A 26,122-nucleotide genomic window follows, 5' to 3' on the forward strand; every position below is an offset into this window, starting at 1 on the left:
AGAGGCAGTCACTCTTGCTAGTCCAGGCTCAACCCTTTCAATGTCACAGACTAATGTTGGTTTCTTTCCCTTCTGCTGGGCCATCTGTTACCTTCAGCTTAAATAACTGGCTTGATTTGGATTAAAGATTGTTGATCACGTATGTTCAATTTCTTGGCAGAGCACATGCCAACGGGTCCATCAGAAGGGGCCACAAGAATGATGCCACAGAAACCGTAACCATGAGAACGGGTCTTGGAGTCAACCTGAAGGAGGTTAAAATCTTTAACCGAGTAAGAGAGAAAGGTCAGCACTCTTGTATGATAAATACATTTTATGTTATTTCTTTCTCTTATTTTTTTTGACATTTATTTATCAAACTTAAGTTAGGGATTAATTCTTATATGAGTCCAAAACCTCAAGACCCTATTTTTTTACATCTAATTTCCTACAAAAATCATATAGTAGCCTAATGAAATAAATATATAATAGTTCATGGATAGTTTTGCCTAGGACAGTGCATGTATATGGACATGTTATATACCTGGTATGGCTTCAGTATAGGTTTAGACTAAGTAATATAGAAACACTTGATAAATATACATGTTCAATGAAGTATACAAAGCACAATTAGGATATTAGAAAAAAGCAGCCAAAATGTTTTTTTGATTATATATATATATTTTTTAATAGTCACACACTTTATTTAGAACTAACTAAATATGCCACATTACTTGGGCCGAAAGGTTGTTTTCATGTCAGATTATATTTTAATACATAAAGTGATGATGGCTCCAGAAGGTTGCTATTAGTGTGAAATAAGTCCAGAGTCATCATTTCTTTAAAATATGTGTTTTGAAACTGATATGACATGATTTGGATTTTTTTTAATATCACTTCCATTAAGATAATGTTCATTTTAAATGTCCATTAGAGTAAATTGTAATTAATTTTCTTGACATCAAAGGAAGGTATAATAATTTTGGAGAGGATGATGGATTCATAGAGGAGAATTAGTCTGATGCAGAAATCTTAATATCATGTTATATCTTCACTCAAAACTGGAGTGAAAAACTTATGCCCAATATACTTAGGAAGGTAGGCACATTAGAGCCATAAATTTCTTTGATATCTTATATACTTCATAGACACCAAGTTTAAGATACTGCCTATTTCTTTTGATGAATGCAGTTCATGTTTTGAGTGAATCAGTTACTTGTACCAAAGATTACAATATATACAACCTATTGTAATCTCAGTATCAAGTTTCAAAAGGGTTATGCACTTAACTGGCTGATTAAGGGAGATTTTTTATGCTTCTCTTTGGATGGTCAGGGGAGCAGAAGAATGTGATCTTTGAAATAAAAAAAATCCCAGGTTTTAAACTGAAGTGATTAAAAATAGCAGTACTCTATAGTGTTTGGATTTATACTGACCAGTCTAAAAGTTAAGCATAAAATAACCCAGAATATTCAACATTAAATTTTTAATATTTTTCTAAGAAAAAACTATCTGGAAAACAAAAGAAAAAACACAGACATACGTGTGTGTACCTTCTTTTTCTCCCTAGGGACCAATGTTTGTGCCAAGGACAATGGGGGATGTCAGCAACTCTGTCTTTATCGAGGAAATTCCCAGAGAACTTGTGCTTGTGCCCATGGATATTTGGCAGAGGATGGAGTTACTTGCTTAAGGCATGAAGGCTATTTGCTGTATTCAGGGAGAACAATATTAAAAAGTATACATCTTTCTGATGAAACCAATTTAAATTCACCAATAAGGCCATATGAAAATCCACATTATTTCAAGAATGTCATAGCTTTGGCTTTTGACTATAATCAAAGAAGAAAAGGTACCAACCGAATCTTCTACAGCGATGCACACTTTGGAAATATACAGCTTATTAAAGATAACTGGGAAGACAGACAAGTAATTGTTGAAAGTAAGTACAACAATTTATTTTTAAACAGTTTGGTGGAAATGAGTATCATTTGGAGTAGTAGAGAAATTAGAGTGGTAGTTGCATGTAGCAATTATATTTTCCTAGAGTTTATATTCAAGAATGAGTGAAGCTATAACATCCAAACCCCCAAAAGTCAAAGAAGTAATTAACTGCTAGCATGTACAGTGTGAATATTATGATTATTAGCTTCTAATCATGGAACACTCAGTATATTCCTTTATAATGTTTCTTATTAATAAGTGTATTAAATTCATGGAAAATAATTTTTCAGTATAAAACTTACTAATTTTATTTTCTTCCAGTGGGTGAAATTATATCTTTAAGAATATCTACCTAATTATATTCAGTGAATTTTATTTTCTCAAGTATCAGATTTTTTGTGTGCATATATATGACAGTCTTGATGAGAAAATGTTATTAAATAACCTAATATTTTAAAAATATTTTTAATAGTCTACAGGACAATACTTTTAATATTTTACAGGACTCAAACATAATATTGTGTGAATTATCTATACATTATAATTTAGAGAAACTTCTTTCCTGTCATCCAACTTCTACAGGGACAATCTTCATATTCCTCATTCAGCATCTCTCTCTTCTCTATCTCTGTGTGATTTCCATATATTCCTCACTTTTCCAATTTCACTATACTGAGGTCAATCTTTTTCATTACTTTTTAAATTGCAAAATAATGCATAAATTATAAAATGTTCAAGTAATATGGATTTTTAACTGAAGTTTCTGCCTCATCCCTGCAACATCAATTCCATTTACTTACTCGTAAGTGACAGCTGTCATGCCTCCAGAATTTTCTTGCAGTATGTGTATCATTTGTAATTACAAAAATGTAATGATACAATATTCACCTACTTTTTTTCACTTACAATATATCTTAAAAAGCTTTTAAGGCTATTTAAGATAAGGCTCTATCTTATTCTTTTGAAAGCCTGTATCTATCCTATACTAAGAGTAAACTAATTTATTTAACCATTTTCTCACTGACAATCATTTAGGTTGTTTTTGGTGTCTTATCACTACCTACAATGTCACAGTGAACATTTGTGCACATAAATATGTTTTTTCACACATGTGAATATTTCTTTAGCATAGAATCCTAGAAATAGAACTGCAAAATCATTGTTTTATTTATTTATTTTTAGAACTGGTCAAATTTCTCCAAAAAGACCATATCAATTTATGTTTTCATTAACTGTTTATAAAAAGATCCATTTTCCCACACTTTTGACAATGATTTTATAATTTTTATTAGCTTATGACTAATATGTTAAAAAAGTCAACTTATATTAATATACATTTACCTGATAACTAGTGAGATCCAGCATCTATTCATATGCTTACTCATGTGAAAAACACATCAAACTCCCTATTGTACATTGCCATCCCATGCTAAGCCTGTCACAGTTTATTTTGTTCTTTCAGTATTTAATATCCTCACAATCCCTTTTGCCTATTCAAACCTGACAGCCTTTCCAAATCAGTTCAAGTGTGTACTTTCAAGCATATACAAATACACATTCTTGTTTCTTTATTCTCTAGGTTACTATACTTGTTGATAATTTCATAACAATTTGTATATTCCAGCACATGCCATTTTGGCTTCCCTGTGTGTGTGTATATATATGAAGATGCAACTATAACTGTACTGATCATAGACTTGAGACATATTCGAGACTTACTGATTCTTTGGGTATATCCCTATGAAGTTTACATTATAATTCTCTCTGGTCCTCCCTCCATTTTCCTAGACTGACACAATTCAGAGTTGGAAGTGCTTATGTTACATCTGTAATCTATTAACTTATTCATTTTCTGTGCTCCAGATTCTTTGTCAGGTACCCTGGGTATAAAGATGAATATGAGTCCATAGACCTTTAGAAGCCATAGTTTAAGAAGAAAACTACGAGTAAACAGACATTGAAATTCACTAAAATCTATAATATACTAAAGGCCTAGAGAATAAATAATCTTTCTGAGGAAGCGCAGAGGATGCCACTGAGATGAGTTGAGGAAATGTAAGGGATCAATAGGAGTCTGCCTGTTGAGCCTGGTGGAGAAGGAAGAATTTTAGACCAATGGTCCCCAAATTTGGTTCCTAGGGTTTCCCAATACATGTTCAAAATTATTTTCATAATAATACTAGATATTTATTTGCCTTTCCACCGTTTTGACATTTACACCAATGGTGCAAAAGCCATTGTGGCTAAATTGCTGGTACCTTAGCACTAATCAATACAGTGGCACCAAACAGTACTAGTAGTCATTGCATTTTTCACTGCCACTTAATAGCAGGAAAAAAAAAAAAAAAGAGCCAGTTTCACTTAAGAATGTCCTTGAAGAAAAAGTAAAATAATTTTATTAAATATTAATCCTTCAATACACATCTCTTTAATATGCTGTGTGATATTATAAAATACATATAAGGAACTCTGATGCATTCTGAAGTATAGTTGCCTGAAGGATACCACGTATTTCTGTCATTATTTGAGTTTATGCTTTTTTTAAGGAATATCATTTTTTACTTAAAAGAATGAGGAACAAACTATGGTTATTCAAACCTGGGTGTATGGCAGACTAAATACAATGAGTCTGTCACTCCAAGGAAAATGACCTACATTACTTATTGCAAATAAAAATCAAGATTTCAAGTAAAAATTAAAATTTTCAAGACTTGTATCCACCATAGTTAGCTTGATAGCTTCCCATACTTCTGATGAGATGTGTAGTGATATTACTAGTGATTTGGGGCGGGGGGGGGGGTATTGCATGCTGAAATTGTCAGCATTTGGAGGATATGCATAACTCAGGGAACCAATATTTTCCAAATGACATGATAAAATCATGCCTGGGTAAATGATCCATTCAGAGTATAAGATAGACCAATGAATTTTAATGTAATAGAATAGGAAAAGTTCATCATTATAGTTTCTGATTCCACACGGAAGCTAACCTTTAAGTAACTACCATTTGTGTTGTTGTAGTATAAAATCATATCCAGAATTATCTGAAAAGGCTGTTAAACCCCTCCTTCCTTTTCCAACTTCACTGCTGTGTGAAGCTGGATTTTCTTCACAAATTTCAACTAAAACAACACAACAGATTGGATGTAGTAGATGTGAGAATCCAGTTGTCTTCTAGTAATCCCAGAGAGTAAACAAATTTATAAAATGATAAAAAAGCTGTCTTCTCATTTTAAAAAAATACAGCTATTTTTAGATGTTATTTATATTAATATGCAGTCAATTCATTTTTGTTTTTTAAAATATATTAATACATATCAAAACAAAGTTTTTAGTTTAAATTTCTAACACAATAGCTATAGACATAACTCACATACACAAAAATTTTGCTGGAGTCTTCAATACTTTTTAAGACTGTAAAAGTCCTCAGAACAAAAAAGATTACAAACTACTCTTCTAGACTAAAGGCTCAGAAAATTTTAAGTATAAAGACATGAAAAAGCACAGGGTAGACAAGGAGTGACACATCATTTGGCATGATTAGAACATGGGTTTCATGGCATGAATGGTGTGACATGAGGCTATCGAGTCCTAGAGAGAAGTCCAATATTGAAGGATTTGGTCTGCCAAGATAAGAAGTATTAAAGAAAAAGTTTCATTGAGATATAATATACATACCATACAACTCATTCATTAAAAGTGTACTGTTCAATAATTTTGGGTATGCTACATTATTAGTATATTACATTATTAATAATTACATTATTAATTTGTAAAATTAGGTAAAAATATATAAAACATAACATTTGCCATTTCAACTTTTAATTGTACAATTCAGTGACATCAATTACATTTACAATATTGTGCAGCCATCACCATCTATTTCCAAAACTTTTAAAATAAATCTATTTATTTATTGGCTGCCTTGGGTCTTCGTTGCTGCACACAGGCTTTCTCTAGTTGCAGCAAGTGGGGGCTACTCTTCATTGTGGTGCATGGGCTTCTCATTGCAGTGGCTTCTCTTGTTGTGGAGCATGGACTCTAGGCATGTGGGCTTCAGTAGTTGTGGCTCACAGGCTCTAGAGTGCAGGCTCAGAAGTTGTGGCACATGGGCTTAGTCGCTCTGCAGCATGTGGGATCTTCCCAGACCAGGGCTCAAACCCGTGTACCCTGCATTGGCAGGTGGATTCTTAACCACTGTGCCACAGGGAAGTCCTTCCAAATCAGTTTTCTCTCTTTAAACAGAAACCCTGTTTAAGCAATTACTCCCAATTCCCCCTCCCTGTATTCTCTGGTAATCTTTCATCTATTTTCTTTCTCGATGAATTTGGCTATTGTATATATTTCATGTAAGTGGAATCATACAATATATGTTTTGTTGTGTGTGGCACAATTCACTCAGTATAATGTTTTGAAGGTTAATCCATATTGTAGCAGGTGTCAGAAGTTCATTCCCCTTTATGGCTGAATAATATTTTATTGTATGTATATAACATATTTATCCATTCATCTGTTTATGGACATGAGTTTCTACCTTTGGTTATTGTGAAAATGGCACAGTGAACACTGAGATACTAATATTCAAGATAAGGAGTTATGATTTTTTTCAGTAGATGAAGGGAAGACAATGGAGTGTTCTAAGGTAAGTATATAATAGGACTTTTGTTTTATGAAGATAACTCTGGCTATGTTATGTTTGATGACATTTAAGAGATGCCATGGGAGGTTGTTGCTGAGTTACAGATCCTATTTATATTCTGGGAAATTAAACTGAAAACAATTTAATCAAAGTATATACATATTTCTGTTCAGTAGTTTGCCTTTTTGTTTGGTTGATAGTTTCCTTCACTGTACAAAAGCTTATTAATTTGATATAGTCACGTTTATTTTTACTTTTGTTGCCCTTGCCTGAAGAGATAGATGCAAAAAAATACTGCTAAGACCAATGTCAAACACTGTACTGCCTACGTTCATCAGGGATATTGGCCTGTAACTTTCTTTTACTGTACTGTTTTACTGTACTGTTTTTATCTGGTTTTTATATCAGTAATGTTGGCTTCATAGAATGAGTTTGGAATTGTTCTTTCCTCTTCAGTTGTTTGGGATAGTTTGAGAAGGAGAGGTATTAACTCTTCTTTAAAGATTTGGTAGAATTCATCTGTGAAGCTGTCTGGTCCTACACTTTTGTTTGTTGGTCTGCTGAGATTTTCTATTTCCTTGGAAAATTGTATATTTCTAAGAATTTATCCATTTCTTCTAGGTTGTTCAATTAGTTGGTGTACAATTTTTTGTAGTAATCTCTTACTATCCTTTGTATTTCTGTGGTGTCAGTTGTAAGGCTAGATTGTTTGAGATTTTTCTTGGTTCTTGACAAAGGCCTGTATTGGTATAAAATTCCCTCTTAGAACTGCTTTTGCTGCATCCTGTAAATTTTGGATTTTTTGTTTTTATTTTTATTTTTCCAAAAGTATTTTTCTATTTTCTCTTTAATTTCTTTAATGGCCCATTGGTTGTTTAGAAGCATGTTGTTTAGCCTCCACATTTGTTTTTTTTTTACAGTTTTCTTCTTGTAAATGATTTCTTGTTTCATAACGCTTCAGTCAGAAAAAAATGCTTCATATGAATTCAGTCTTCTTCATTTATTGAGACTTGTTTTGTGGCCTAACATGTAATCTGTCCTGGAGAATATTCCGTGTGCGCTTGAAAACAATGTGTATTTTGCTGTTTGGGGTTGGAATTTTGTCTAGTTATCTATTAGGTCCATCTGATCTAATGTGTCATTTAAGTCAATGTTTCCTTATTGATTTCTTCTATCCATTGATGTAAGTGGTTGTGTTAAAGTTCCCTAGCATTACTGTGTTACTGTCATTTTTTTCTTTATGTCTGTGATTTGCTTTATGTATTTAGGTGCTCCTATGTTGGGTGCATAGATATTAACAAATGTTACAGCCTCTTGTTTGATTAATCCCTTTATCATTATGTGATGCCCTCCTTTGTCCCTTGTTACAGTCTTTGTTTAAAAGTCTATTTTGTCTGATATAAATATTGCTATCCCAGCTTTTGTTTGTTTCCATTTGCATGGAATATCTTTTTCCATCCCTTCACTTTCCAGTCTGTATGTGTCTTCAGATATGAGTCTCTAGTAGGCAGCATATATATAGGTTGTGTTTCTTTATCCATTCAGCAACCCTGTCTTTTGATTGGAGCATTTTGTCTATTTACATTTAAAGTGATTATTGATAGCTATGTATTTATTGCCATTTTGTTAATCATTTTCTGGTTGTTTTGTAGTTATTCTGTTCTTCTCTCATTCTCCTCCTTTGTGATTTGTTGACTTTCTTTAGTGTTATGTTTATATTCCTTTCTCTTTATTTTTTGTGTATGTATTATAGATGTTTGGTTTGTGGTTACCATATGGTTCATATATAACAACCTACATATATGTTATTTAAGTTGATGGTTGCATAAGTTTGGGCGCATTCTAAAAGCACTACATTTTTACTGACCCTGTTCACAATTTGTGTATTTTGTGTCATATTTTACATCTTTTTGTGTATTGCTTATGTAATTATTTTAGAGGTAGATAATTTTACTACTTCTTTCTTTTAACCTTCATACTAGCTCTAGAAGTGATTGATCCACTACCTTTACTACATGTTTGCCTTTACCAGTAGGATGTTTTTTCATATGTGTGGCTTTTTCTTTTCCATTTAATGATGCCCCTTTAACATTTCTTGTAAGGCCAGTTGAGTGGTGATGAACTCCTTTAGTTTTTGCTTGTCTGGGAAACTCTGTATCTCTCCTTTCTTTAGTTCTGAATGATAACCGCACCAGACAGAGTATTCTTGATTGTAAGTTTTTTCTTCCAGCACTTTGGATATATCAAGCCAGTTCCTTCTGGCCTGTGAGGTTTCTGCTGCAAAGTCACTGGATAGTCTTTGTGGGTTTCCTTGTGTGTTACTTATTTTTCTCTTGCTGAATTTAAGATTCTCTAACTTTTGGCATTTTAATTATAACATGTCTCGGTGTGGGTCTCTTTGGGTTCATCTTGTTTGGCACTCTCTGTGCTTCCTGGACTTGGATGTCTCTTTCCTTTGCCAGGTTAGGGAAATTTTCAGTCATTGTTTCTTCAAAAAGTTTTTCTATTCCTTTCTGTTTATCCTTCTTGAATCCCTATAATGCAAATCTTAGTTTACACTGTATTGTTCCAGAGGTCTCTTAAACTTTACTCATTAAATTATTCATTCTTCTTGCTCTTCCAATTGGGTGATTTCCACTAACCTGTCTGCTGGTCCTTCCCCCTATTTTTTATTTTGGTTACTGTAGCCTTTGGTTCCGAGTGGTTCTCTTTTTAATATTTTCTCTTTGTAGAAGAGCTTGCTGAGTTCATTCACTTGTTTCCCAAGTTTGGTGAGCCTATTTGAGCTTTTTATCACATAAATTGCTTATCTAGCTATGTTTTATTTACCTTTTTTTCTGAGGTTTTGGTTTTTTTATTTGAAATGTATTCCTTTGTCTCCTCATTGTGCCTAAGTATGTGTTTGTTTAGGTACTTAGAATATAGAATAATCAGCTATGTCTGCTAGTCTTGAAAGAGTGGCATTATGTAGAATGTGTCCTGTTGGGCCCAGAGGCACAATCCCCTGTGGGCACCCTGATAGGTGGAGCTGACTCCCCAAAGTGGTTGCTGCTTTGGAGGGACACCATTGTCATCCAAGGCAGCTTGCCAGGTTGGGCAGAGAAGGAGCCACTTTGGATGAACTGGCCAAAGTAGGTGAGTTGGGCAGGACAGGTCCTTGGGAACACTGGGACAGGGTGCCCAGTGTTAGCTGGGTTGATGGATAATGACAGAAATGGTGCCTCCCAGCACTAGGTCAGCTAGGTAGAAGGAGAGTTTAAAAACATGTTGCCTTTCAGCACTTCTGTACCTGGAGAAAGTTCTAACAGATTCCTGCCACTCTGGCACATGCCCTAAAATCAGTCAATGAATCTCATGACCCAGGTGCTTTTCAAAGCTACTGCCTCTGCACTGGAACTTGGAGTGAGTTTGTGCACGAGCTCTTCAAAAGCAGAGTCTTGAGCTCTCTTGGACATAGTCTTCACTGATTTTCAAAGATGGGGCTCTTCTTTCCAGTGCAAGTCCCCTGGGATGGGAGCCCAATGTGATGCTTTGAACCCTTGCTCCTCAGGGAGCACCTCTGCAGCTGTGATATTCCTCCTGCTTGTGTGCCACTATACTAGTTGTGTGGGTTCTGATTAGAACACCATTCTGCTCCTCCTTCTTGTCTTGATGTAACCTTTTCTTTATACGCATAGTTGTAGAAAATCTATTCTGCTAGTGTTCAGGTTGTTCTCAGAAATGGTTGTTCCACATGTAGTTGTAGTTTTGGTGTTTCTGTGGGAGGAGATGAACTCAGGCTCTTCGTACTCTGCCATCTTAACTCAGAACCCCTTTGATATTCTATTTTGATAAATCTGGAAAAACATTTCATTTTGATACATCTTTTACCAGTTAGTTACGAAAAAAATAAATTCGCTGACATGTGATTAAGTATTTAAAGATAGAAGAGCGTTCTAAATACTTTTACGAATCAGATTTAGGTTTAGATCCTTTATATATCTGAATATGGGGAAAGGATAGGATGAAGGCTCTCTTCTTTATCTTTCAATTCATGTAGAATTAAATTTTTGCTCTGAGGTATAAAAGATGAGATGAAGAGCCACGAAATACACTTAAATGTGTATTACATGCTTACAATGTGCCATAGATTATTAGGTAGTGGCAAATAAAGATGAAAGGTCTATTTTTTTAACCTCTGGGAACTCAAAGTATGGCAAAGGGAAAATGCTGTGTTTCACTTTTTATATATGAAGAGTCAAGACTGTTGGTCAACATGATATTAAAACACCGAGGTTATCTCTGGCTTTAAAAACATAGCATGATTGATGATAATTATAAAAAATAAAAACTAAGAAGAGATTCATAATTTCAAAGCACAAAATAAGATTTTCCTTGACTAATAAACAGAACAGAAATACAATGCAGTTAGAATGACTGAAATATAGAGGAACAGGAGCAAGTTTAAAGCCTGCTTGAACCAGGGACTGGGGTGAGGCTGCCACATAGGAAAATAAGGCTGAATTAAAGCTGTGCCATCTCCTTCATATACCAATGTCCTATGTGACATTTTTGCCGTAGAGGCTTAGAGAATACAGAAACAATCCTGTGACCAACACTAACATCAGTCTTTTACACATTGATGGCTTTTCAAGTTCTCATCGGCCCTGTGGAGCAAAAATCCAAGTGAATTATGAAAGACAGGGCTGCAGCTTAAGGCCCAGGAGCCAAGTGAAGGCAACTGAACCAACAAACTACAGGGAATGAGTGCTGGAAGAGAGGTTAAAAAATTAAGGAGAGTCTGCAAATTCAAATTCCACAATAGATGGATTTTAAAGAAATACAGCTAAAAAGGAAAGTGTACCAACCAGCAGATGAGTGAAAACAAATAATAGAACAATTAGAAGGAGATTTTTATAACTTTGGGGGGAGTTCATCAGAGAGGAAAAGGAATACATGTTTATAAGAAGTACAAGAAATGGTGAAACCAAAGAGGCTAAAATTATATAAGAAAAAAATAATTAAAATGAAAACAACTAAAAATCTTAGAACTGAAAAATATGGTCAGAATAATTAATAAAAATTAAAAGGAAATCCCAATTGATAAAGTTTATGTTGGACTAGTCAGAGTGAGAATGAACCAATGGTATGATAAATAGTGAGGAATTAATATGTAAATTACAGAATAAAATGAGAGCAGTTGTGAAACTTGGAAGGTAAGAAATAGGTTCAACATGATTATAGCTAGTAGAGGTCAACAAATGACAAAGAAGAGAGGGAAGGAAAGAAAAATATCATCCAAGAAATAATAATGGAGTTTACTACAAAAGAGGAAATAAATGGGTCCTTAGATTGAAAATGAATTCTGAGTACTGAAAAAGAATCATAAAATTAAGTCAGCCATCAAAGTAAAATTTCAGAGAATAATAAAAAAAGGGACAACCTAAAAATGCTACCAGAAGTAATAGAGAGATTATCTACAGAGGAACAATAATTGAATTTAAGCAGGCATCTCACCAGAAGCATTAGAAATATGTTCACACTCCTAATTAATTAGAAATATGTTCACACTCCTAAGGAAATATATAATCCTAAACTGTTATTCAAAATGAAGGGAAATAAAGATTGTTCCAGACATACAAAATCAGTAACAGTACATCGACATATTCTCACTAAAAAACAAACCAAAAAACCTTAAAATAATGGCTTCAAACTTGACCATAATAAAGTAGTAAATTTGTGTTTTACATTATGACTTGGTATATATGTTTCAGTTTTACAGATTAATATCTTTATTCCATAGGATTCATTCTGATGTTTTGTTTTAGCCAATCAGAGCAGTTTATCATTTAAAAAACAACATGGCTTAAAATAAGGTCAAAATGTTTCCTTACATTCAATAACCGGTTAAAACATGTAATTAAGCAAAACTTCTCAAACTAGAAATAAAAACAAAGGATGCACAAAATTGTAATAGAGAAAATTATAAAATATTAGTGGACATAAAGAATGACTTTAAATAAAGGGAGAAAATGTAATTTTCATGATGGGAAAGTAACTTTTTTCATGCAACTTCATATGCTGATCCTAAAATGTACATGGAACAGCAAAATTCCAATAATACCTAAGGCAATTTTGAAAAAATATAAATTTGTAGTCTCTCCTTGACAAGAATTTCACTTATTATAAAGTTATAATAATGAAAACAATGTGATATTATTAAAAGAATAGTAAAATGGAAAAGCGGACTTAAGCAGATCCACACATACATGTCTTGTAAATGTTTTTGTTAACAAGTTGATATTACAAATCAGTTGAAAAATAATGAACTGCATTTAATAAATTTTGCTAGTACAATTTGCATGCAAGAAATAAGTAAAATTCTATCTCTAGCTTATACTGTACTCAAAAATAAGTTTCAGTTGAGAAAGATGGTGAAGTAAAAGGACCGTGAGCTCACCTCCTCTCACAAACACACCAAAATCACAATTAACTGCTGAACAACCATCAATAAAGAAGACTGGAATCTACCAAAAGAAAAAAAGATATTCCTCATCCAAAGACATGAAGAAGAAACCATGGTAGGAGGGGCACACTCACAATATACTCAAATCCCATACTGCCCAGATTAGCAACCCACAAACTGGAGATTGATTATATTGCAGAAGTTCTCCCACAGAAGTGAAAGCTCTGAGCCCCACACCAGTTGCCCCAGCCTAGGGGTCCAGCACTGGGAGGAGTCCACAGAGCATTTGGCTTTGAAGGCTAGCAGAGCTTGATTGTAGGAGCTCCACAGGACTGGGGGAAACAGAGACTTCACTCCTGGAGGGTGCACATAGGTCTCGCAGGCACTGGGACCCTGGGCAGAAGCAGTGACTCTAGAAGAACGTGTGCCAGACCTACCTGCTAGTCTTAGAGTGTCCCTGGGGAGGTGGCAGATGGCTATAGCTCTCTCTGGGGTCATAAAAGGTGGCAGACATTTTGGGTCTTTGGCCCCAAGACCTGGCCCCACCCAACAGCCTGTAAGCTCCAGTGCTGGGATGCCTCAGGCCAAACCACCAACAGGGTGGGAACACAGCCCCAACCATCAGAAGACAGGCTGCCTAAAGACTTCCTGAGCCCACAACCACCTTTAGACACACCACTTGACATATCCCTGCCTACCAGAGGGACAACACCTAGCTAGTGGGCAGACCCTCCGACCAGGAAGCCTGAACAAGCCTTTAGACCAGCCTCACTCACCAGGGGAAAGACACCAGAAGCTAGAAAACCACCATACTGCAGCCTGCCAAACTGAGTCCATAAACACAAGTCAGAACCTATTCTGGGGAAACAGCTGGTCTTTGGCCCTTGAGTGAAGGGGAGTATAATGCTGGGACACATAAGACATCCCCTACAGAGGGCCACTTCTCCAAGATAGAGAAGTGTAACTAAACTACCACATACATAAAAATACAAATAGAAATGTGAACAAAATGAGATGACAAAGGAATATGTTGCAGATGAAAGAACAAGATAAAACACAAGAACAACTAAGTGAAGTGGAGATAGGCGATCTACCTGAGAAAGAGTTCAAAATAATTATTGTAAAGGTGATCCAAGAACTCAGGAAAAGAATGAATGCACAGAGCAAGAAGTTATAAAAATATTTTACCAAAGAGTCAGAAAATAAAAAGAGCAACCAAACAGGGTTGAAGAATACAATAACTGAAATTAAAAATATAGTAGAATGAATCAATAGCAGACTAAATGAGGCAGAAGAACAAATCAGTGGGCTGAAGACAGAATGGTGGAAATCACTGCCATGGAATGGAATAAAGAAAAATAATGAAGAAAATAAGGGCAGTTTAAGAGACCTCTGGGACAATATCAAACACACTAACATTTGCATTATAGGGGTCCTAAAAGGAGAAGAGAGAGAGAAAGAGCCTGAGAATATTTGAAGAAATAATAGCTGAAAACTTCCCTAACATGGGAAATGAAACAATCACCCAAGTCCAGGAAAAGCACAGAGTCCCATACAGGATAAACCCAAGCAGAAACATGCCAAGAAACACATTAATCAAATTGACAAAAATTAAAGACAAAGAGAAAATATTAAAAGCAACAAGAGAAAAGCAAAAAATAACATACAAGGGAATTTACATAAGGTTATCAGCTGATTTTTCAGCTGAAATTCTGCAGGCCACAGGGGAGTGGCGCCATATATTTAAAGTGATGAAAGGGAATAACCTACAACCAAGAACACTCTATCCAGCAGCAGGGCTCTCGTTCAGATTCAGTGGATAAATCAAAAGCTTTACAGATAAGCAAAAACTAAAAGAACTCATCACCACCAAACCAGCTTTACAACAACTGCCAAAAGAACTTCTCTAAGCAGAAAACGCTGGAAGTAGAAACAAGACAATTAATAGGAAAGCTCACCAGTAAAGGCAAACATATAGTAAAGGTAGAAAATCATCTACATACAAATATGATATCAAAACCAGTAATCATAAGAGGAGGAGAGTATGAATGCAGGATATTTGAAATTAAGAGGTCTGCAACTTAAAACAGTCATGTGTACATGTAGACCGCTATACCAAAACCTCATGGTAACTGCAAACAAAATATCTATAATAGATGTACACACTAAAATTAAAAGGAATCCAAACACAACACTAAAGATAGTCATCAAATCACAAGAGAACAAAAGAGAAAAGCAAGAAAAAGAGATCTACACAAACAAATCTAAAACAATTAACAAAATGGCAATAAGAACATATAAAATAGATAATTACCTTAAATGTAAAAGGATTAAATGCTTCCACCAGAAGACATAGACTGACGGAATGGATACACAAATAAGACCCATATATATGCTGTCTACAAGAGACCCACATCAGATCTAGAGACACATATAGACTGAAAGTGAGGGGACAGAAAAAGGTATTCCATGCAAATGGAAATCAAAGGAAAGCTGGAGTAGCAATTCTCATATCAGACAAAATAGACTTTAAAATAAAGACTGTTACAAGAGACAAAGAAAGACAATACATAATGATCAAGTCATCAATCCAAGAAGATATAATATTGTAAATATTAATATATATGTACCCAACACAGGAAAACCTCAATATATAAAATGCTAACAGCCTTAAAGGATAAATCAACAATAACACAATAACAGTGGGGGACTTTGACACCTCGCTTACATCAGTGGACAGATCATGCAGACAGAAAATCAGTAAGGAAACACAGGTCTTAAATGACAAATTAGACCAGATGGACTTAATATTTATAAAACATTCCATCCTAAAGCAGCAGAATACACATTCTTTTCAAGTTCCCATGGAACATTCTTCAGAATAGAATGCATGCTGGGCCACAAAGCAAATCTGGCTAAATAAGAAAATTGGGACTTCCCTGGTGTTCCAGTGATTAAGAATCCACCTGCCAATGCAGGGAACACGGGTTCGATCCCTGGTCTGGAAGATCCCACATGCCATGGATCAACTATGACCATGTACCACAACTACTGAGCCTGTGCTCTAGAGCCTGCATGCCACAACTACTGAAGCCTGCACACCTAGAGCCTGTGCTCTGCAACAAGAAGCTACTGCAAAGAGAAGCATGCACACTGCAACAAAGAGTAGCCCCCGCTTGCCACAACTAGAGTAAGCCCATGCGCAGCAACAAAGACCCAACACAGCCAAAAATAAATAAATTTACATAAAAAAACAAAATCGATCAGGGGGAGGAGTCAAGATGGCAAAATAGGAGGACTTGGAGTTCGCCTCTCCTCATAAGTACAACAAGAATACATCTACAAATGAAACAATTCTCACAGGGCACCTATTGAACACTAGTAGAGGTCCTTGGACACCTAAAAGGACAAGAAAAATCCCCATGCAACCAGCTAGGATGAAAGAAAGAAAGAAAAGAGGAAACAGGATGAGACCAGCACCCTGGGCAGGGGAGCTGAAGGAGAGGAGAGGTTCCCACAGTCAGGAAAGCCACCTCACAGTGGAGAGATCACCTGGGATAGAGAGGAAGCTTTGGGGGATCAGAGGGGAATGCAGCATCCAGTCTCTGCGAGGACAGAGTAGGAACTACGTGCATGGTCCATGCTACAGCCCTGCACACTCCAGCCCAAGTCATGTGTCTCGTGGTGTAGAGGGGGGGCTGGGTGCTGGAAAGTGGGGTTTGGAGAGCAGACCCAGGGAGAGGATAGATGTTGGCTGTGAAGAGACAGCCTGAAAGGATGGGACTAAGGAGCTCCACAACTGGAAAAGATTGAGGGAGAAACCTGGACCACCATAGAAGCATGGTGCATTTGTTGACTGGCATGCAAGGGGCAGGGCCACCTTTGAAACTCCCTTCCCCATATGGCGGCCTCTGCCTCTGCAGGCACTAGCAGGGGTGCCTGCCTCAGCGGGCTCGCCTGCCTCTCAAGCTAAAACCTCCTCCAGCCATGCAGGCCCCGGCGGGCCCAAGTGCTACCCCTGCCAAAGCCTCCAAAGGTCACACCAGTCCTGGTGGGCCTGAGAACCGCCCCTGCCAAAGCCTCCTCAGGCTGCGCCGATCCTGTGGCCCAGGCACCACCCTGCCAAAGCCTCCTCCAGCTGTGCTGGCCATGCCTGTGAATGCCTTCACTGGCCTGTGCGGACACGTGTGCTCCAGGGCAGCCTCGGGGGCAGAAACTGGTGGAAGGAAAACATGCAGAAGTGGAGCTGAAATCACAGCTGAGCCCCAGGGGCTGTGCAACTAAGGAAGAAGACCTGAAATCTCTCTTCACAGCTACACAAACCATGGAGTAAACCTCTGCTGATGGCTTCCTAAATTCATTGCCTAAGGAACATCCAAACAGACAACAAGTGCTCCTGCAGCTGATACGGATCTGGCTTTAGCAGCTGTGGGCTTTGTGTGCACATACAGTTGAGGGTTGGGTGAGGCCAGAGTCTGAGCTGCCTCCATAGATCCCACAGTGGGTACAGATGCATGACTACTGCAGTACTGGGACCTGACCTCAATGGATCTGTGCTGGTGGCCTGGTGAAAACAATACCTGAGAGTCATGAAAGCCATTTGCCAGCAAATGGTGGGACTGAGAGGAGTGCAAACAACAGTGTACTTTGTGAGCCTGCACAATGGGTGAAAGGGGACACAACTGAGCACACTCACAGGTGAACAGCCCCAGAAGAGGAATACTCAGAAGCTTCTCTCCAAGTGGGAGTGCTCCAATCCCACCTATCTCACACCGCAGATCAGAAACACAGCTAAGAAACAGATCTCAGGGCTTCTACCTCAACAACTACAGAGCACACCATGCCCCTGAGAGGGGCGGTGACAACCACAGAGCAAAGGGGAGGCCTCACTCAATATCCAACTCACGCACCCCAGGGCAGACACCAGAAGCAAAAGGAGCTACGATCCTGCAGCCTGCAGAAAGGACACCACAAACACAGTAAGTTAGACAAAATGAGACAAAAGGGAAATCTGCTGCAGACAAAGGAGCAAGATAAAAACCTACAAGAACAACTAAATGAAGAGGAGATAGGCAATCTACCTGAAAAAGAATTCAGAATAATGATAGTAAAGATGATCCAAGATCTCACAAAAAGAATGGAGGCATGGATTGAGAAGATGCAAGAGATGTTTAACAAGGACCTAGAAAAACTAAAGAACAAACAGAGATGAACGGTGCAATAACTGAAATGAAAAATACACTAGAAGGAATCAATGGCAGAATAACCAAGGCAGAAGAATGGATAAGTGAGCTGGAAGAGAGAGAATGGTGGAAATCACTGCCACAAAACAGAATAAAAGAAAAAGAATGAAAAGAAATGAGGACAGCCTCAGAGACCTCTGGGAGAACATTAAATGCACCAACATTCAAATTATAGGGGCCCCAGAAGAAGAAGAGAAAAAAAAAGGACCTGAGAAAATATTTGAAGAGATTATACTAAATAAACTTCCATAACATGGGAAAGGAAATAGTCAACCAAGTCCAGGAAGCACAGAGAATCTCCTATATGATAAACCCAAGGAGGAACAGGCCAAGACACATATTAATCAAATTAAGAAAAAATTTAATACAAAGAAAACATATTAAAAGCAACAAGGGAAAAGCAGTAAAAAACATCCAAGGGAATCCCTATAAGGTTATCAGCTGATTTTTGCAGCAGAAACACTGCAGGCCAGAAGGGAGGGGCATTATATATTTAAAGGGGTGAAAGGGAAAAACCTACAACCAAGAATACTCTACCCAGCAAGGCTCTCATTCAGATTTGATGGAGAAATCAAAAGCTTTACAGACAAGCAAAAGCTAAGAGAATTCAGCACCACCAAACCAGCTTTACAACAAATGCTAAAGGAACTTTTCTAGGTGGAAAACACACAAGAGAAGAGAACAAAACAGGAAGGGAAGAAAAAAGACCTACAAGAAAAAACCCAAAACAATTAAGAAAATGGCAATAGGAACATACATATTGATAATTACCTTAAATGTAAATGGATTAACTGCTCCAACCAAAAGACATAGACTGGCTGAATGGATATAAAAACAAAACCTGTATATATGCTGTCTACAAGAGACCCACGTCAGACCTAGGGACACATACAGATTAAAAGTGAGGCTATGGAAAAAGAATTTCCATGCAAATAGAAATCAAAAGAAGCTGGAGTGGCAATACTCATACTAAACAAAATAGACTTTTAAATAAAGACTGTTACAAGGGACAAGGAAGGACAGTACATCTTGATCAAGGGATCAAACAAGGAAGAAGATATAACAATTGTAAATATTTATGCACCCAACATAGGAGCACCTCACTATATAAGGCAAATGCTAACAGCCACAGAAGGGGAAATCAACAGTAACACAGCAATAGTGGGGAACTTTAAACCCCATTACACCAATGGACACATCATCCAAACAGAAAATTAATAAGGAAACACAAACCTTAAAGGACACATTAGACCACATAGACTTAACTGGTATTTATAGGGCATTCCATCAGAAAGCAGCAGAATACACTTCCTTCTCAAGTGTACATGAAACATTCTCCAGGACAGTTCACACCTTAGGTCACAAATCAAGCCTTAATAAATTTAAGAAAATTGAAATCATATCAAACATCTTTCCTGACCAAAACCCTCTGAAATTAGAAATCAATTACAGGAAAAAAGGAAACTGTAAAAAACACAAACACATGGAGGCTAAACAATATGTTATTAAATAACCAATGGGTCACTGAAGAAATCAAAGAGGAAATCAAAAAATACTGAGACACAAATGAAAACAAAAACATGTTGATCCAAACCTATGCGACGTAGCAAAAGGAGTTCTAAGAGGGAAGTTTATAGCAATACAATCTTACCTCTGGAAACAAGAAAAATCTCAAATAAACAACCTAACCTTACAGCTCAACCAACCAGAGAAAGAAGAAAAAACAAAACTCCAACTTAGTAGAAGGAAAGAAACCATAAAGATCAGAGCAGAAATAAATAAACTAGAGATGAAGAAAACAATAGAAAAGATCAATTAAACTAAAAGATGGTTTTCTGAAAAGATAAACAAAATTGATAAACCTTTAGCTTGATTCATCAAGAAAAAGGAGAGAGGACTCAAATCAATAAAATTAGAAATGAAAAAGGAGAAGTTATAATGGACACTACAGAAATACAAAGAATTATAACAGACTACTGCCGGAAACTATACGCCAATAAAATGGACAACCTAGAAGAAATGGACAAATTCCTAGAAAGGTGCAAACATCCAAGACTGAACCAGGAAGAAATAGAAAATATGAACAGCCCAATCACAAGTATTGAAATTGAAAGTGCAATTAAAAAACTCCCAAAAAACAAAAGTCCAGGACCAGATGGCTTCACAGATGAATTCTATCAAACATTTAGAGAAGATTTAACATCTACCCTTCTGAAACTCTTCCAAAAATTGCAGAGGAAGGAACATTGCCAAGCTCATTCTATGAGGCCACTATCACCCTGATACCAAAACCAGACAAAGACATCACAAAAAAAGAAAATTACAGGTCAATATCACTGATGAACACAGACAAAAAACTTCTCAACAAAATACTAGCAAACAGAATCCAACAACACATTAAAAGGATCATACACCCTGATCAAGTGGGATTTATCCCAGGGATGCAAGGATTCTTCAATATATGCAAATCAGTCAATGTGATACACTATACTAACAAATTGAAGAATAAAAACCATATAATCATCTCAATAGATGCAGAAAAAAATCTGCATCTGACAAAATTCAACACCATTTACGGTAAAAACTCTCCAGAAAATGGGCGTAGAGGGAACCTACCTCAACACAATAAAGGACATATATGACAAACTTACAGCTAACATCACACTCAATAGTGAAAAGCTGACAGCACTTCCTCTAAGATCAGGAACAAGACAAGGATGCCCACTCTTGCCACTTTTATTCAACATAGTTTTGGAAGTTTTAGCCACAGAGAATAAAAAGATATAAAAGAATCCAAATTGGAAAAAAAAGAAGTAAAACTATCTGTTTGCAGATGACATGATACTATACATAGAAAACCCTAAAGATGCTACCAGAAAACTATGAGAGTTCATCAATGAATTCGGTAAAGTGCTAGGATACAAAATTAATACACAGAAAACTCTTGCATCCCTATACACTAACAACAAAATATCAGAAAGAGAGATTAAGGAAACAATTGCGTTTACCACTGCATCAAAAAAAAAAAAAGTACCTAGGAATAAACCTACCTAAGGATACAAAAGACCTGTATTCCGAAAACTATAAGACACTGATAAAAGAAATTGAAATGACACGAAGAGATGGAGAAATATACCATATTCTTGGATTGGAAGAATCAATATTGTCAAAATGACTATACTATGCAAAGCAGTCTACGGATTCAATGCAATCTCTATCAAAGACATTTTTCACAAAATTAGAACAAAAAATGTACAATTTGTATGGAAACACAAAAGACCCCTAATAGCCAAAGCAATCTTGAGAAAGAAGAATGGAGCTGGAGGAATCAGGCTCCATGACTTCAGACTATACTACAAAGGTACAGAAATCAAAACAGTATGGTACTGGCACAAAAACAGAAATATAGATCAATGGAACAGGATAGAAAGTCCAGAGGTAAACCCATGCACCTATGGCCACCTAATCTATGACATAGGAGACAAGAATGTATGATGGAGAAAAGACAGTTTCTTCAATAAGTGGTGCTGGGAAAACTAGACAGCTACATGTAAAAGAATGAAATTAGAACACTCTCTAACACCATACACAAAAATAAACTCAAAATGGATTACAGGCTTAAATGTTAGGCGAGATACTATAAAACTCTTAGAGGAAAACATAGGCAGAACACTCTCTGACATAAATCATGGCAAGATCATTTTTGATCCACCACGTAGAATAATGAAAATAAAAACAAAAATAAACAAATGGGACCTAATAAAAGCTTTTGCACAGCAAAGAAAACCATAAACAAAACAAAAAGACAATCCTCAGAATGGGAGAAAATATTTGCAAATGAAGCAACTTACAAGGGATTTATCTCCAAAATATGCAAACAGCTCATGGAGCTCAATATCAAAAAAATGAACAACCCAATCAAAAAATGGGCAGAGGACCGAAATAGACATCTCTCCAAGATGGCCAACAAGCACATGAAAGGATGCTCAATGTCACTAGTTACAAGAGAAATGCAAATCAAAACCACAAAGAGGTATCACCTCACACCAGTCAGAATGGCCATCATCAAAAAATCTACAAACAATAAATGCTGGAGAGCGTGTGGAGGAAAGGGAACCCTCCTACCTTGTTGGTGGAAATGTAAATTGATACAGCCTCTATGGAGAACAGTACAGAGGTTCCTTAGAAAACTAAAAATAGAGTTACCATATGATCCAGCAATCCCACTCCTGGTCATATATCCAGAGAATACAATGGTTCAAAAGGATACATGCACCGAGTGTTCAGTACAGTGCTGTTTACAATAGCCAAGACATGGAAGCAACCTAAATGTCCATTGACAGATGAATGGATAAAGGAGGTATGGTAGATATATACAATGGAATATTACTCACACATAAAAAAGAAGGAAATAATGCCATTTGCAGCAATGTGGATGGACCTGGAGATTGTCATACTAAATGAAGTCAGTTAGAGAAAGACAAATATCATGTGACATTGCTTATATGCAGAATCTAAAAAATAAATAAATACAAATGAACTTATTTAAAAAACAATAATAGACTTAGAGATTTAGAAAACAAACATGGCTATCAAAGGGGGAAAAGAGGGGAGAGGGAGGGATAAATGAGGAGGTTGAGATTAAGTTATACACACTACTATACATAAAATAGATAATGAGCAAGGACCTACTTATATAGCATAGGTAACTGTACTCAATATGTTTTAATAACCTAACAAACGAAGAAACTGAAGATAGTGTATGCAAATATATTTGCATATATAGCTGTATATATATATATATATGTGTGTATATATGAAATGGATTGGTCTGTTGTACACCTGAAACACAATATTGTAAATCAACTATACTTCAATAAAAATTTTTTTATAAAAGAAATTATTACCAATAAAAATGTTTCAGCTACACTGATCATGTAAATGTGCTACTTTTTAATTTCAAAGAAAATATAGAAGAATATATTTATGCACTCCAGATAGGAACATATTTCAAAAATTAGACACAAAAAGTGTAAGTTTGGTATATTTTACCTCATTGAAGTTAAAAACTCTTTGCAGCAGAAGATATAAAGAACTTTAAAAGGCAAAACAGACAAACACTAGCAGAAGGTATTTGTATTTCCTAAAAGCAACAAAGGATTGAAACTACAGTTTATAATGTACCACTACAAAGACTAACAGAAATATGGGATTGTTATGCCAGGAGGCAAATCCTGGAAAAGGAAACATTATATTAAAGTATATTCAGCCTCACCAATCATCAAGAAAATTCCTAGTCAAACAACGAGATGCTATTTTCCACCCATAAATTTGCCAATTTTTTAAAGATCTGACAATGTGGCCAAACCAGAACTCTCATACGCTATTGAAAATGACTATTTTGTACAACCACTTTAGAGAGCCATTTTGCAGTATTTTGAAAAATTGGAAGAGTATACATTCTTCCATGAAGCAGTTCCCACTTTTAGAGTAAACTTACGCAATTCTACTTTTAGAGAAAACAATGGCATATTGTACAACAGTAAAATAACAATAACAACAAAACAAAACCTAGTGTTATATCTATCTATCCACATTAACCAAATACAATTTGATTACAACAATACAACACAACAAAAATATTGCCAAATGATATTACAGTGTAATATGGTATGTAAGATTGAAAAATATGCTAAACGATGCTATGTATTATTTTTGGATAGAAAGATACATAGTAATATTTTTAAAACCTAGTAATCCTTTTGTGATAATTTTGTGATGGTTATGTGAGATGTTATCATGAGAGATAGAAGGGAACTCTTTGTTCTGTTTTTGAAACTTCTCTGTAAGTTTAAAATTAGCTCAAAATAAGAAGCCTAAATAAAAACTAAGTAATACATCTTGAAAATCACACACACAAACATCAACATTTTGCTTTCTCAAGGGAGTAACAAGGAGAAATGGTGCTGAAAGGATATATGGTTCCAACACAACTTTAATGTGTTTGTCTTTAAAACTCTGAAGCATTTATAGCAAAATGTTAAGATTTGTTAAATCGTTATATTACCACCTCTGTTACTCATGGCTACTAGTGGCAATATGACTTGCTTTTAAATTATATTTCACTAGAAATGTCTTTTTCTTTAAATGGGCTAGTTCTATATCCTTTTATGAGTGCCTAAAAATACATTTGATTATGTTAATTTTTCTTTTTGCAATTTCAAAGGTAAAAAATGTCAGCTTTTAAAATGTATTTATTTTTAATTTGCTTGGTACATATCATAGAGACATTCAGTCTCAAAGTGTAAGAATTTTAGCTATTAAAAGTCAGATTTTATAAAATAAAGAAATGACTTTTAGTCATGTTACACTTATTAGCTAAAGAAATTTTCAGATTACCTATTTAGATAATTGCAGCTACTGGAAACTTATAATGGAGCACTGTTTTATTAGATATTGAAATTAACAAGAAAAGGATAAAATTAAAGGGTGAAAGTTGTGCATAGGGAATCAGCAAGCAGTGAGGCAAGGAATAATTTTTATGGTCCAAAGGAAGAGAGAGGGTAACGCTAATTATGGAGAACAAAATCTGGAGTGAGTCATGATTAGTGCTGAGGAAAAGAGAACATGAGATCTCCCGCTTAAGTTGCAGGCTGTAAATTAGTTTCAATATGGCTTCCATAAATTCACAATTTCCTAAGATATTGGAGTTTCTCATAGAAGATGGCCTATGGCAGGTGTTGGGGAGGAACACAACTTTTCCTCCACCCTTTTATGTTTTGGTCAGTGAGCTACAAATTAAACTGAACAAAAAAATAGCTTAACAAGAGAAAAGGCAATTTTTTTTTTTAATGGAAAAGGGGAAACCTTCACGGAAAAGGAGTGAAGACCTAAAAAATAGTTAGACCCAGGGACTTATATACAATTTTAACAAAGGGTGATAAATTATATAGAAATGGTTCAACAAAGGAAAGCGTTTTGGGCTTCTAGAAGCAGTAAATTGTGGGGAGGAAAATATATGGGGAAACTAATGGAAGATAAAGGTTCTTTAGTAATGTGTTGTTTATGCAGATTCATTTCAGTGTTATCTTCATATCCGGTGATGATGATTGTTCCTGGTACAAGAGAGGGGACACCTTGAAAAGGGAAATTTATGTCCACTTTTCAGGTGGATAGGAGGAGAGCAGAGAGCTTCTCCTGCATCTGCCGTGTCCCAGTTTGCTTCAGCTCAAAATAATCCTCATGCTAAAGTGGCATGTTTTGGAATGGCATGATTATTCTGAAGTCTCTTACCCCACAACATCAACCAAGGCCAAATCTAGAAGGTAATGACGTACTTGAACAAGAGACATTGGAACCGCGGGTAGAGGCGTCTTAATATAAGGAGTAGAAAAATTCATGAGGAGCATTATGCTAGAGAAAGAAAAAATGTGTAGAACATTCTATTGAAGTTCTACAAAGTCAATACACAGTGTGGTTCAGGTCTTGGAGGCAGATAACTTACAAGAACTCAAGAATCTTCAGTCAACAGTGTTAGGATTATTCACAGGTTGAATGCTGCCCAGTTCTTCTTATATGTGTCCAAATAGCTGACAACAATATTCCCAAGAAACATGGGCAAATACTAGGATTCCCATGTTGAGAATCACAGACTTACCAAGAAAGTAGCCGAAAAGTTTTCTGCAAGGTGTTCAGGCTCAAGAGACTGCCCTGGTAGATCATGTTAGATGGTCTGACAAGGTTCAGAAACTGCTGGACCATGTCCATGTGAAAGAGAGTTAGGGCCAATGTTTATCATAAAACTAGAAACCTATTGTGGACTCTCGAAGTATTTTAGTGAGTCTGATTAGGAATTGAGAGAAGGATGAATAG

General features: G+C 36.0%; 1 protein-coding gene across 1 annotated transcript in view; it reads left to right on the forward strand.

Annotated features, from left to right (window-relative positions):
* Positions 1-26,122, forward strand: part of LRP1B (LDL receptor related protein 1B) — a 1,457,034-nt gene that overhangs the window by 985,936 nt on the left and 444,976 nt on the right. The window contains exons 40-41 of the mRNA XM_069540814.1: positions 161-285; positions 1,550-1,921. Of these exons, the coding sequence (XP_069396915.1) occupies positions 161-285; positions 1,550-1,921 (497 nt within the window). The remainder of the gene's footprint in view (positions 1-160; positions 286-1,549; positions 1,922-26,122) is intronic.

Source organism: Delphinus delphis, chromosome 7 (assembly GCF_949987515.2).
Source record: "Delphinus delphis chromosome 7, mDelDel1.2, whole genome shotgun sequence".
Taxonomy (NCBI): domain Eukaryota; kingdom Metazoa; phylum Chordata; class Mammalia; order Artiodactyla; family Delphinidae; genus Delphinus; species Delphinus delphis.